Source organism: Protopterus annectens, chromosome 7.part0 (assembly GCF_019279795.1).
Source record: "Protopterus annectens isolate FY-2018-M chromosome 7.part0, PAN1.0, whole genome shotgun sequence".
Lineage (NCBI taxonomy): Eukaryota > Metazoa > Chordata > Ceratodontiformes > Protopteridae > Protopterus > Protopterus annectens.
The window spans coordinates 1,179,808,444-1,179,821,918 of NC_056739.1; the positions used below are offsets into that span (position 1 = coordinate 1,179,808,444).

General features: G+C 42.3%; 1 protein-coding gene across 2 annotated transcripts in view; it reads left to right on the forward strand.

Annotated features, from left to right (window-relative positions):
• RNF123 (ring finger protein 123) overlaps positions 1 to 13,475 on the forward strand; it is a 4,282,987-nt gene that overhangs the window by 2,906,674 nt on the left and 1,362,838 nt on the right. For both annotated transcript variants that reach the window (XM_044077780.1, XM_044077781.1), the window contains exon 34: positions 1,534 to 1,609. In XM_044077780.1, coding sequence (XP_043933715.1) covers positions 1,534 to 1,609 — 76 coding nt within the window. The remainder of the gene's footprint in view (positions 1 to 1,533; positions 1,610 to 13,475) is intronic.

Below are 13,475 nucleotides of genomic sequence, written 5' to 3' on the forward strand. Positions count from 1 at the left end.
ACAAGCAAGCATTTCTATGTTTAACCAATGGCATGTATTCCTTAGCATTTGTAATGGTTTCCCGCACATTCATTTCTTTTAGATTTTAAATGTTTGTATAAATATCAGACGCACAGCTAATGTTGCTTGAATTACTTCAACGTCCTCATCTGCCTTGAACAAAGAATAATGATAGTGTTTAAAAAAAATATATGAGAATTAATTTCCTTAAAAGACTATTTCCGCTCACCTGGGTCTAGTTTAGCATGAATAATTCTCTCCAGTTATTTGCAATTTTCCTAAATTGTCACAAGTAGGTTTCTGATGACTGGGTTGTCTCTGGCATGCCCTGTCTGTGAACAGTTCTTACTGCCTGTTTCCCATAACCCTGACATTTTTTCTTTCCTGTTTTCTGGAGTTAGTTTTGACTAGGGTTTATATGATTGATAATATATATGTGTGTTGGTCTAGATATGGATATACTAACTAATGGGGGACAAACTTGATCTGGGGTACTGAAGTGGAGTTCAGAGAATTATGGGTAGGGGAAGAGTCCAGAGCCCTGGAACCGAAGAGCTTTAGAATTAATGCTAAGGTCAAATCTGATAACCCCTAGTTGAACTGGGCGAAAGCCAGACAATGTGCATCTATTGTTATGTTAAATACATAATTTTCATTTTAGATGCATGGGTGTGCACAGACGCGTAACACATATATGACATGTGAAGTTAGCAAAATTGAGGATGTTGTATGCTTTGGTTGTCTCAGACAGTTCTCCCATTTTCTGTAATGTTTGCATGCAAATGAAATGTTTATATTTGTTTTTCTTTAATACATTGTTGTCTTTTTTGTGCCTTGCTTGGGTCGTGACTGAAAAATATCCATGGCGACCTGCTCATTTACTCAGGTCATAATCAAACAAATAAGTTCAAGCTTACTGATAAAGCTTTTTCTTTATGGAGGAGGATAATAAACAACTGCTGATTAAGAACAGATGCCTTGTATTCACTTAAGTTCTGTTCTGCTGAATTGGATATCCTCTTGGGAGTAAAATGGCTATTTTTAGTTTCATCAGTGTTCTGTCTCGGTTACACAGAGACCTTCTTTTCCTGGCCCCTTTGTAGCAGTCGATTACATATCAAAGCTATGGTAGCTGTCTGCATCTCTCATCTCAGTAACTGATAATGAGCATCGGTTTCTGTACATACTGCCCTTGTGTTAGTCTGAAGGTCTGACCTTTGGTTCCACTAAGCTGGTCATCATGCTTTATGGTGTTACTCTGTATTTCTTTTATGTCCCTCTTGTATTTTCTCCCCCATTTATTTTTCTTATGTTGAAAAAAAAAATGTGATTTAAACCTTTTTAAGCACTTGGTCATATGCTATGATTTATTCCTTAGCACTTTTTTCTTGTTAGCTATATTAATGCCATTACATACTCTTATCAGTATTTGCAACAGATTTAGCTCTCATTAGAAGAGTTAGTGATTAGGGGAGAACATATTTTGGAAGATATGTTTTTTATTGCTAACTTGTGCAATTATTTCCCTTTCAGCTGCTAAACCAGGTCTTAAACCGAGTGACAGCAGAAAGAAACTTGTTTGACAGAGTCGTTAACTTGCGTCTGCCTGGTGAGTATTTTGGCCCATTTCAAGTTATTTCTGATAAATGGCTTTTGAGTTACACCTTCTAGTGAAATTATCACTGTGTATGCATACAGTGATTTCTTCAGTATTTGACATTCTGCTACAGGCTTTCCATGCTTTATGGGTTCATACACTTTGGTATGCTACATTTCCTTGCTGGAAAACTTTGCATGTTTAACTTTATGGAAAATTGTTTGTATGCTGGCATTTGTACAGCTTTAAAAGAAATGTAACCACATGTTCCCAGTTTCAGGGCATTTGATCAATTTGCTTGTGTAACGCTCTTTAATCTTCCAACCTTTTTTTGTCATTAGTCTGCTGTACTTTGTCCTTTGTAACTGTTTTCTCTGATGTGATATTCACTTTCAGTATTAAAGGAAAAAAATCATCGAAGCCATTATGACTTTGAAACCTTATGATCAGTATTTATGTTAAACACATGAACATACCACATATGATTTCTGATTGAAGATAAAAGGCATTTTCCTCCTGCCTGATAGTGCAGTTTTGCTAAGTAATCATATTATAACATACATTCTGGGCTGTGGGTGGGAGGTCAGAGAAGATGTGATCATTCTGTGGGGCCCTAGGTAGAGCATACACTTGAGATATTCCTCATTGCTCATCCAGCCTGACGTTAATGCTTGCATTTTATGGCTGGAACTTAGAGATATAGAAAAACCCAGATTAGTGCTGTGTGATATCGAAAAACCTAGACTGGTATTGTGTGATGGTCGCAGCTCCATTTCTGCTCTCTCCTTGATGCAGAGAGCTTGCATAGCCTTTATGGCTTGGAGGCCCTTTCCATCCAGACAGGATCCACACAAAAAAGGGATATGCTATGGTAGCCACAAGGTGATGATGCATGGACAAAGAAGCAGTGGAAGAACTTGGGTGTGTGTGAAGTGAGTAGTAAGCTGGAAGCAAAAAAAAAAGCATAAATTCCATACTGTAAGAAAATCTTTAAACTTCTCTCACCTTTTCTATCATAGGTTCTCATCCATTATCCCAAGTTGTTCTAATTCCCCTTTACTATGCCCCTCATTCACCCCATTTGGAACGAGTATCTCTGAAAACCTAGTTCAGCTACAAAGATCTCAGTACTTCATAACCTACAGAATCCAAGGTTTAAGGAACCACTCTTACTTGGATAGGCAAAAAATTGTCTTTATTTTCCTGTGACCTGTTAATTTCTCCAAGATGGTCTTTTCCTTGGCCTGTTGTGCTGTGTCAAACCCTGCTCTTTGCAAGCTCTTTATTATAGGAAAAAAAACTTCCTCAATTGACACCTGATGTAATGCTGTCATTTTCGTTCATTCCTCAACTGATCGGTGTAACTCAGCTGCTTTTACTAAAGTCCTGGAGCCAGCACTCGAGCTCATCCCTTTAACCATAATGACTCACCGTCCTGACATATCTCAGATCTCATTTGCCATCATGTTGTTCAGATGTTAATTTTCTGCTCTCGAGCTAAAGTGTTCAGTAGGATTCTGTATACTCCTTATTTGTGAGGCTTTTTTATTTTTAATATTTTTTTATCACTATATCACTTACTCCTTTTGTTTTTAACTTTAGTAGCAGGGTTTAATATCAGTGGCATTTTCAGATGCTTTCTTAGTTAGGCCTCTCTACTCTTGTGAGGATGTTCTTCTAATTACCATCCTTAGTATTCTCTCTCTCTGTCTGTCTTGACTGTAGGCTATTTTTGAAATACAGTTGTTGGTATTTTTTTTTCTCCACTGCCGTGTCTATAAAAAAAAATTCACTCTCTCGTTTTTCATTATAGCTGGTAAGTCTACAGGCTTTAAGAAATGGACCTAATTTATCGGCTATGGCTCAAAAACCCTCTCCAAAAAACCTAACAAATGGAGACATGACTCTGCTCCAAACGAAAAGAAGTCCATGAAACGGTCCCTTGCCCATTCTCCTCATTTGGCTCTGGTACTCAAACCTGTGGCTAAAGTTTCTAAGAAACCAGATCCGACGGCAACCTTGGATCGTAACACTTCCAGCACCAAATCTCCTTGGATCCAATCTCCATGTTTTTCCCTGGAGCCAGTACCATGTCTCCTCCATTTGCCGTTTTTGAAAGAAACACCAAGGAAACCCACCAGACCACAAGTTCATCCCTTAGGTCCTCCAGGAGCTTATCTGAAGCAGAGATGGATAGAATGATGAGGAAGTTTCTCAGGGCTCACATCCAGATGTGAATGATTTCCTGCTTCATCTCCCACCGCACCTGTGAACCTGTCCTCTTCTCAAACTCACATTATGTCACCTCCTCCAATCCAACTGGTTGTTTCAGAGCCCTCAGTTCCTAGATCTTTCAGATTGTCCTTGTCATATCTGAAGACAGGCCGTTCTTTCACTCTGACCATGTTTTTGAGGTGTCCGACTCTGGTCTCTTTAGGAGCAGAATGACTGTCTGAGCCAAAACATTGGTGCCAGCTCCATGGAGTTGGGATCAACTCCGAAGCTGTCAGAGCCATCATTGCCTATCAGGGCCTTGGCATTAAACAACTTGGCTCTGACTCCCTCCTCAAGGCAGGGGTCTATAAGGATTCTAAGTTTGTTCGTGCAGCTAGCTTCAGCACCGGTGCGACTGGCTGTCATTTCTTCTGGACCTTCGGTACAGTGGAGAGGGCTTTATCTCTGCTGATAGAAAGGACATCCTTAAACTCTGTGGATCCAGTCCTTCTTTCTCCATTGAATTTAACTTCTAAGCCTCTCATGTCTATTCCACTGGGACAGCCACCCTGTACTAGCCTTCAAACAGTCCTCACACTGGACTCCGCACCCACTTCTGATACTTCAGCAAACCACCCCACTGAGGAAGTCCCTAAGAAGAGGGCATGCAAAAGGAGACACCTAGATTCCCTTCAGGAATCTATCACCAAAGACATGAACTTCAATGAGGGGTAGGGATCCTCCAGATCTCGACCTGACGATGTCTCCTTTAGTGAGATCTTGGAACTTCTTAAACAGAGAGGTGGATGGTCTTCCAAAACCCCTTCCCAAGAGGAGTCAGTGTTTCTGGAGGCTTTTGGGGCTAGCCCAGCTACACTTTGGGTGGTCCGTATGGCTGATGAGTTGATCGATGTACTCTCACCCTAAGCATGGAAGGAGCCAGATACTACAGAGCCCATACCTAAGAGGCCTAATAAGTTTTTAGCTCCATCCAAAGATAGGGTCCACTGGAGCAAGGGAGTTCCACTAGATGCCATGGTGGAGGGGTCTTACAGAACAGAGCTCATCTGTCCAGCCTCCTAATAGGGAGTCCAGGGCCATGGACAGATTTGGCAAGTGTATTTATGCCTCGGTGATCTTCGTTCCTTGAATTATTTTGCACATTTCACCAGGTTACAAAGGGATTTGACCAAAGAGCTTTCCAAATCTCTCTAAAGGTCCATATCTGTGGAGGACAGGAAAAGTTTCCTTACAGCTGGCACCCTTCAGTGTATTTCCAATGAGTCCATGAGGCTGATTTCTCATGCAGCCAAAGGTACTTCTGGGGCTGCAGGTTCAGGAATTGCGGTCAGGTGGCATGCCTGAATGTGCCCATGTGATTTTGCAGAGCCCTTCATGTCTTTGTTCATTAGTGTTCTTTTTGATGGATCATTCTTGTTTGACCCCAAAGTTAAGGAAGCACTTTGCAGAGGTAAGCTAGACAGAAAGACCTTGTTTGCTGTTGGGATCTGTTTTTCTATCCCTCAGTGGTCCTTCTCCCGGAATCAACAAGGTGGTAAAAGATGCGATTTCGCAAACCCCAGGAGTTTTTAAAGGACTCACATGGATATAGTTCTTCCCAGGGCAGAAAGGGGAACTCTAATGTAAGACAGTACTCTAGTGGCAGGGGCGGCCTGCAGAACTAGGGCTTCAGAGATACCTTCTCTGATAAAGCCCTACCAGCACTCCTAAAGGGTTTTGTGACTGCTGCAGTCTGGAGGCAGTCGTGGGGGGGGGGGTGCTCATCTCTGCACCCAGAAGTCTGGGCGTCCATCACAGAAGACACTTGGGTGCAGAAGATCGTATCCAGAAGTTGTTTCATACCATTTTCCCAAATTCCTCCAAAAATGAAAAATATCCCTGACGTACCACCCAATTAGAGGAAAGCAGTAGCCTTGGAAATAGTAAGGAAAAAGAGTAATCCAAAATGTCTCCAAGACCAGCAAGGATCCAAAGCTTACTCAAAATTCTTTTTAGTGCCAAAAAAAGATGGGGGACTTGAGACCAATCTTGGATCTCTGCAAACTAAACCAATATGTAAAATATTCAAAGTTCCGGATGGTCACTGTTTATTCCATTTTGCCTCTACTGTGACCGGACAGTTGGATGTGCTCGATAGATCTTTAGGATGTGTACTGTCTTATCAAAATGAACAGGCATTCTAGAAGACACCTGCACTTCTGGCTGGGAGCCAGTCATTACCAGTTCAGAGCACTATCCTTTGGCCTTACCACAGCCCCCAGGGTGTTCACCAAATGCATGACGGTAGTAACTGCTCACCTGAGACTGCTGGAATTCCATATGTTTCCATACCTAGATGACTGGCTTTTGACTGCCCCATCCTGGCATCTACTTATACAAGCAAGGGATTACTTCCTCCAGTTATGTCATTACCTGGGCATTATGGTCATCTGCACCAAATCACAACTCACATCTATGCAGACTCTGGAGTACAGTGGTGCTCATCTAGATGCAATCAAACAGATAGCTTTGCTGCCTCTAACAAGAGTTTGTACCCTCAGACTACAGGCCATGGAAATACTGTCCCAACCTTATCCTCCAGCAAGGCTAGTGTTACAAAACCTTAGTATCGATGGCAGCAGCAATAACTCTAGTCCTGCTAGCTAGACTTCATATGCGGGTCCTACAATGGTCTCTCAGTGCAGTGGTCTGTTCTTCAGCATCCTTTGAGCACTCCATTCAAGATTCCCAAAGTTTTCAAGGAATATCTTCTTTAGTGGATTCTTTCAGAAAAAGTATGCCAAGGTAGTCCCTTTGTTCTTCCACAGCCAGAAGCCAGAGTCACCACTGACGCCTCCCAGATTGGGTCGGGATGGGGCCTTTCTTGAGACAGTCCAAGATACATGGTCCCAGGAAAAGGCCAATTTGTGCTTCAGTGTCCTGGGAATGAGAGCAGTCCTACTAGTGCTAGTGGATTCTTTCAGAAAAAGTGTGCCAAGGCCGTCCCTTTGTTCTTCCAGAGCCAGAAGCCACAGTCACCACTGATGCCTCCCAGATTGGGTTGGGATGGGGCCTTTCTTGAGACAGTCCAAGGTACATGGTCCCAGGAAGAGGCCAATTTGCACATCAATGTCCTGGAAATGAGAGCAGTCCTACTAGTGTTGCAGGCTTTTCAAGATGTTCTCCCCTTAGGGATGATTGCGATACAAAAGGGCAACATGTTTGTAGTCTAGTACATCAACACACAGGGGAGAACCATATCTTACCCACTGTGTTGAGAAGCAAGATTGTGGCAGTGGGTAATCTCTTGTGGTGTTTTTTTTATGGCAATGTGCATACCAGGGAAAACCATCATGCTTGCATACAAACTAAGCAAGTCCATTTTGATGTCTCATGAGTGGTCTCTCAATCAGAGTGTGGCAGAAAGGATCCTCCTTTGATGTGACCTGCTGTGCTGTGATCATTTTGCTTCTCGCCTCGACAACAATTGCAGCGGGTTCTTTGCTCTGGTCGCTCCATAGGGGGGGTCACCGAGAGATTCTCTAGTTCATGAATGGCTCTCTGATCTCCTTTATTCTTTCGCTCTATTAAACCTAATTCCCAAATATTTGCAGACAGCATCCTTATTGAAGAGCACAGTCATCCTCATTACATCTTTTTGGCCTTGTCAAGTTTGATTCCCCTTCCTGTGGCCTCATCTTCTGTATCTACCTTGGATACTGGACCCAAGTCCAGACCATGTATTTCACCTGGCAGGGTTGAAACACCCGGGCATCAGTGGTCTTAAGTTGACCACATGGTTTCTTCAGTTTTGGTGATAGCTAGACCATCCTGGCTTTCCTCTCCAGTCTGACATATTCTTTTATACCCTCAGAAGCCTTCTACCAGAAAAATTTGCAAAAGTAAATGGAAAAACTTTTCAGTTTGGTTAATTCAGAGAGACCTGGATCCCCTTCTTCACCCAATGTCAATGGTTCTCGTTATTTTCTGGCTTCCATTTTTAACAATGGGGTGACTTGTTATTCTGTTAAAGTTCAATTAGTGGCTATTTCTAATTTTCACTCAGTTGAGAATCATTCCTCTTCTGCTTATTTGAAGTTGTGCAAGGCCTTCCTTAAGGGTATCTTTTTACCCAGGCCCCCAGGTAAAGACCCCCCTTCGGATTTGACTATTCTGTTACAAGCTGTTACCCAACCTCTATTTGAACCTTTGACTAAGATTGACCTTAAGCTCTTATCCTGGAAAACAGTTTTTCTGGTTGCTGTCACTTCTGCTAGATGATTATTTGAACTCCAAGCCCTCTCCGCAAGATCTGCGTACTTGACCTTCCATAAGGATAGGTTTTCATTACGTGCAAACCCATCTTTTTTTTTCTTAAGGTGGCTTCCAATTCCAACTTAAATCAGGTCATCAGTTTATCTGTGTTCTTACCAAAATTCTGACACAAAGATGAATACATGCTGCTGCTTTTGAACGTAAACCGGCAGGTTAGATTTTATTTGCACAGAACCCAGAATTTTGGGACGACTGACCAGTTATTTGCATCATTCTCCAAGAAAGGATTGGATAAAGCAGAGACTAAGGTCACCCTGGTTATAAAAGGTTAACTTTATATATCCTTTGTTTATAAAGAAAGAGATTTTTCTTTACCGAACCCCCCCCTCCAGATGCATTCCATGAGGTCCATAGCCACTTCATCTGCTTTTTGTTCACGTGTCCATAGACTGTGTTTGTATAGCTGCCATTTGGGCCATTGCTTATTACAGGTTAGACATACTGTCCAGAAATAGAGCAGCATTTGGTTCTGCTGTACTCCAGAATATCCTTCCATGAGAAGCACCGAAGGTTCATCTAGCTGGGGACTTTGTCCCTTCAGTTGAGGAATGAATGAAAATGATAACATCAGATACAAAAGTTATGTACTCACCATAACGGTGTGTTTGTGTTGTCCATTTGCATTTTTCCTCAGCTTCCCACCCTGCAACCTTTTTCTCTCTCTTCCTAATGAGACCTAAGGGATGTCCCTTTGGGAACCCACCTGTTCCTTGTTTGGGCTCCAGCCTTTCTGTATGCCTTTATCTTGCTTCTTCATGATGATGTGGTGTCATGTATATGTTAGCATTGGGGCAGCAAACTCGATCTGAGGTATACCAGGATGGTAGGGCATTGTGGGTATAGGGCAGAGTTTGAGAATTGGATACACGAGTCTAGTAAAAACGGCTGAGCCAGACCCGAGACCCATCAGCTGAGGAAGAATGAAAGTGTACAGCACAGATGCATCATTATGGTGAGTACATAACTTTTGTTTCCAGAGGAGGAGTAGGAGTGAGGTGTATAGTGTATAAGATGGCAGTAACTGAGCATTTTATGTAATGTTGGAGTGAATGATCATTAATAATGTATAATACACACAAACAATTAGATGTATCAGTAGTGTGTATTTTCTTTTCTATTACTGTACGTTTAGTTGTGTCATTATTGTAATTATATTTTAATAAAGATGTTTAAAAAATATATCAACTCCTGATTGAGGAGAAAATTTATCACCTTGCATCTTGTATTCCTATAGAACAAGCTTCATCAATACATTAGACTGTGGTAGACACTAGCTATGTTCAAACTTCAGATAGACGAATGAATGATGTCCCAAAAATTCATCCCAGGAGTTACTGGCTACAAACATCTAACTATGGCCAAGCTAAACATTATCACATTTTTGTCTTCCCTTTACCTTCTCTCTCTCTCTTTACCTCACATTTGCCCAACTTTTCCCTATTTCTTTTCCCACCAGTATAATCTAATCTGAAAGTATTATGTCTGTATTTCCCAAATTAACTCTTCTTCCTACCAGCATCTTCTGAGCTATTAGGTCACCTTTTGTGGAGTCTTCTGTGGCATTGTTGGCTAAACCTACATTGGTTAACATACTGCTGGCATAGTATTCACCTATGAACTTATGAAATGGAAAGTGACCCACCTGCAGCTGTACTGTAGAACTTTGAAAGGTATGTGTGTTCACAGTATTTGCTTATTTATGGTTTTGTTATACTACTAGCACCACTGCTGCTGGGAGTTCTAGTATATTTATCAGTCGTCTCCACTGAGTGACACTTTCGGGTTATAAAACTTAAGATGGGAGAACCAATGACACTGATACCACCAGCTTTGGTACTTTATTTGCTGTAAGAAGCATGTGTCCATTAAGTCTGTTGTGGTGTACCCTTTCCATCGATGTTAGGAATTACGGAATTTTTATTCTGATAGCTAATAGCTGTTGGAGGGAAATGAGAAGATTATTAGTAGAAGTACAGAAAACTCCTGGGAATGATCGATGATTTCCAAGTATGCAGGCTGGATGGAAGAGATGATTTTGAACATTAAGAATTAGAGAAGTTTATTTTGTTGAGTTGAAACATGCAGTACAAAATTTAAAGGAGCAGAAGCTGAGTTGGAGTAACCCATTTCTTATTGATATTTCTGCATCTGACAAAACTTAGTAGCATTTTTTTGATGGGCTGCATAAGTGCTCATAATGCCCTGACTACATCTGTTTCTTATTGTAAAGCTTCATGTTCCTTTGCATTGGATTACTGTTGCTTATGTCCTTTCTGTACATTCTTGTAGAACTTGTTACATTTCTCAGAATCCATGGTTGTGGGACACACCGCCTTTTAAATTATGCTGCCTGGTTAAGGAGACTGTGTATCCTACTAGTACCAATTTCCTTTCAGCAGTTTGCAGAATTCAGATCACTGCCTGAAGTACATTGTTGGACAGTTCTTGTTTTTAATCTGTTAGAAACATAGAACCCCAGAATGCTTTTCACATTCACTGTAGCATTGCCTGCTCTGCTTGTGTCCATAGCATAACATTGATACTTTAACTGTTATCAGTAGTTCATACCACTAACCAGATGCCATCAGTGAGGGCATTTCATTCCCTATAGTTTAACATTTTCATCTGATGATGTTTTTTTTCATCTGTACCTCAATGGTTGGATTATCAGATCCATCTAGGATCCACCCTTGGCCACTCTTAAACTTTGGATCCGAACCACAGTCTCCTTCCCTTACCCATAATCCTCTGTAACTAACAAGTTACCTTAGATTGAGTTTAACCACACCCTACAATAGAAAAAGTTATGTCTTTCCACAAAAGGCCAAAAATCTCATAGTGTAAACAAACTTCCTAACTTGGAGCTTGAAGAGTACATGACCACACCATGGGAATGATCAGTGTGGTCACTCCAGGAGTAAAGGAAAAAACAATGGAATGGAGGAAGGTGGGAGGGAAGTTGAGAGAGGATGGAAACTGACAACACAGATCTATTGGTGTGATGTTGTCATTTTCATTCATTCCTCAATGTGTGGGGTTCAGATTCGAACCTCATATCCAACTTGGCCACCTTCTATAGATTCTAGGATCTAACTCCTGAGCTCCTCCCTTACCCATAATGCCCCTGACCACTGCAGAACCTCAGATATTCTTTGCTACTCTTCAGGTTCAGATGGGATTGCAGTCTCTCAAGCTTGGGGTGCTAGTGACTGTGATTTAAAGCTTATATTTTTCACTTTTCTTATATCTACAACCTTTTAATATCTCATTTGTATCTCCCTTGCCCTTTATACCAGTTATTTTTGTATGCTGGTAGTTTTTCCATTTTTTTCTGTTTTCCTCTACCATTGCTGGTATTTCTGTTTCCCTTTTTCATTAAAAAAATCTATATATATGAATTTGTTTCTCTTAGTTCTTGTTATTGGATGGAAAATTCACCCTAGGGATCACTTCTGTGGCTCTGCTCGACAGGGGCACAGGAAAATAATTTTCTTGGGTGGCGAAAGCCAGGGTACATTTTTTGGCTAGGCTTGTGTGGGCCCTAGGGCCGATAGCGTAGTACCTACCTATGAACTTAGACCTAACTACCTTTACTGAGTGTTGTTCTACATTGTTCCAGTATGGCAGAGTCCAAGCCAACTGGATTCAAAAAGTGCACTTCCTGTGGAGATAAGATTCCCAACTCTGATGCCCCCACAGGGAGTGTGTTTATTGTTTGGGGCCAGAACATTTGGACACTTCTTGTTCAGTATGTGTGGCTTTTAATATTAGAGCTCTTAGTGACATGCAAAATAAGTTGATTTTGAAAGGCCTCTTTCTGGCTCAGCATCTTCTACTACGACTTCTGCATCAGGGGCCAAACCCACTCTCAAAAGTCTAAGGAGCCCAGGGAGCATAGTAAATGCTGTCATGCCCAGACTCCTCACTTTGCACCTCCTTTAGAGCTGCCTAAAAAAGTGACATCCTCAGATCTGAAAGCTTTGGATCTGACTCCACCATCAGTCACATCTCCTTGGCTTTGAGCTCTAAATATTTTCTCCAGAGCTGATATCTCCAAGGTTAAGGTTTCCAGTTTTAAAAGCAACACCAAAAAATTTATCAAGCGCACTGTCCACCTCGTCATTCATAAGGTCTTCCTGAAGTCTCTGTGAAGCAGAGATGGCTAGGGATGATAAGAAAGTTCCTCGAGACACCGATCCAGATGGGGGTTGTGCCAGCTCCATCTTCTGTCAGATCCGGGAGCCTAAAGCCTTCTTTTCAACCTGTTGTCATTCCTTCTCCAATCCGGCCTTCTGTTTGAGAGTCATCTGATCTGAGGATCCCTAGAGTCGAGCCATCGGCTCTGAAGTTTCTTGTTTCTTCCACTCCGACAATGTCTCTGATCAGATCATCTCTTACTGTCTTGTAGTTCAGTCGTTCTCAGAACCAAAACATCAGCATTGGATCCGAGGAGCAGACCTTGACTCCGAAGCTTTCTGAGCCATCTCTTCCCCTCGGTGCTTCAGCACCTGACAGCTCAGCTCTGACTCCTCCTTCAGAGTGGAGGGTCAGAGAGGGCTCAAGACTGCCTGCTTTGGAAGCCTTGGCTCTGAGCAGTTTCTCCTTGATCTTTCCTGGTCCTTCTGTCTTTGAAGTGGTGGAGAGGATTTTCTCTCATCTGAGAGTAGCATTGACTCTTTCACTATTGGATCCATCCCTTCCTTCCTGTATGGATCCTGTGCCTGCGTCTGCTCATTTTGCCCCTCGGGGACGGCCAGCCCAAATGAGCTTCCAGCGAGTTCCCACTCAGGAGCTCCCATTCCTTTCCAATGCCTCACCAAAGTATCCCACTGAAAATGTCCTTTGGAAGAGGACATGCAAGCAGAGGCACTTGGATTCCAAGCAGGAATCTCTTACAGACAACACTGATTTCAATGAAGGGGAAGAGTCCCCCAGATCTTCACCTGAGGATGTGTCATTTGGAGACATCTTTGAAATCCTTTGCTGGAAAGGTGGTTGGTCTTCCCAAGCCCCTTCCCAGGAGGAGTTGGAGTCTGTGTCTTTGGAAGCCTTTGGGTCTGGGCCTTCTACTTCTTGAGTTATCCCCCACTGCGGATGAGCTTATAGACTTTGTCTCCCGCAGGGCTTGGAAGGAACCAGACTCCATGGAACCAGTTTCCAAATGCTCTGATACAATTTTGAGCACCCTGGCTGATAGTACTGGACTAAAGGGGTTCCCATAGATGCCATGGTTGTTGCAGCATCCACCAGAAAGGAGGTAGTTGAGCCAGACCTCCTCTGTCCACCCCCCTAACAGATGGTCTATGGCTTTGGACAGGTTTGAGAAGCA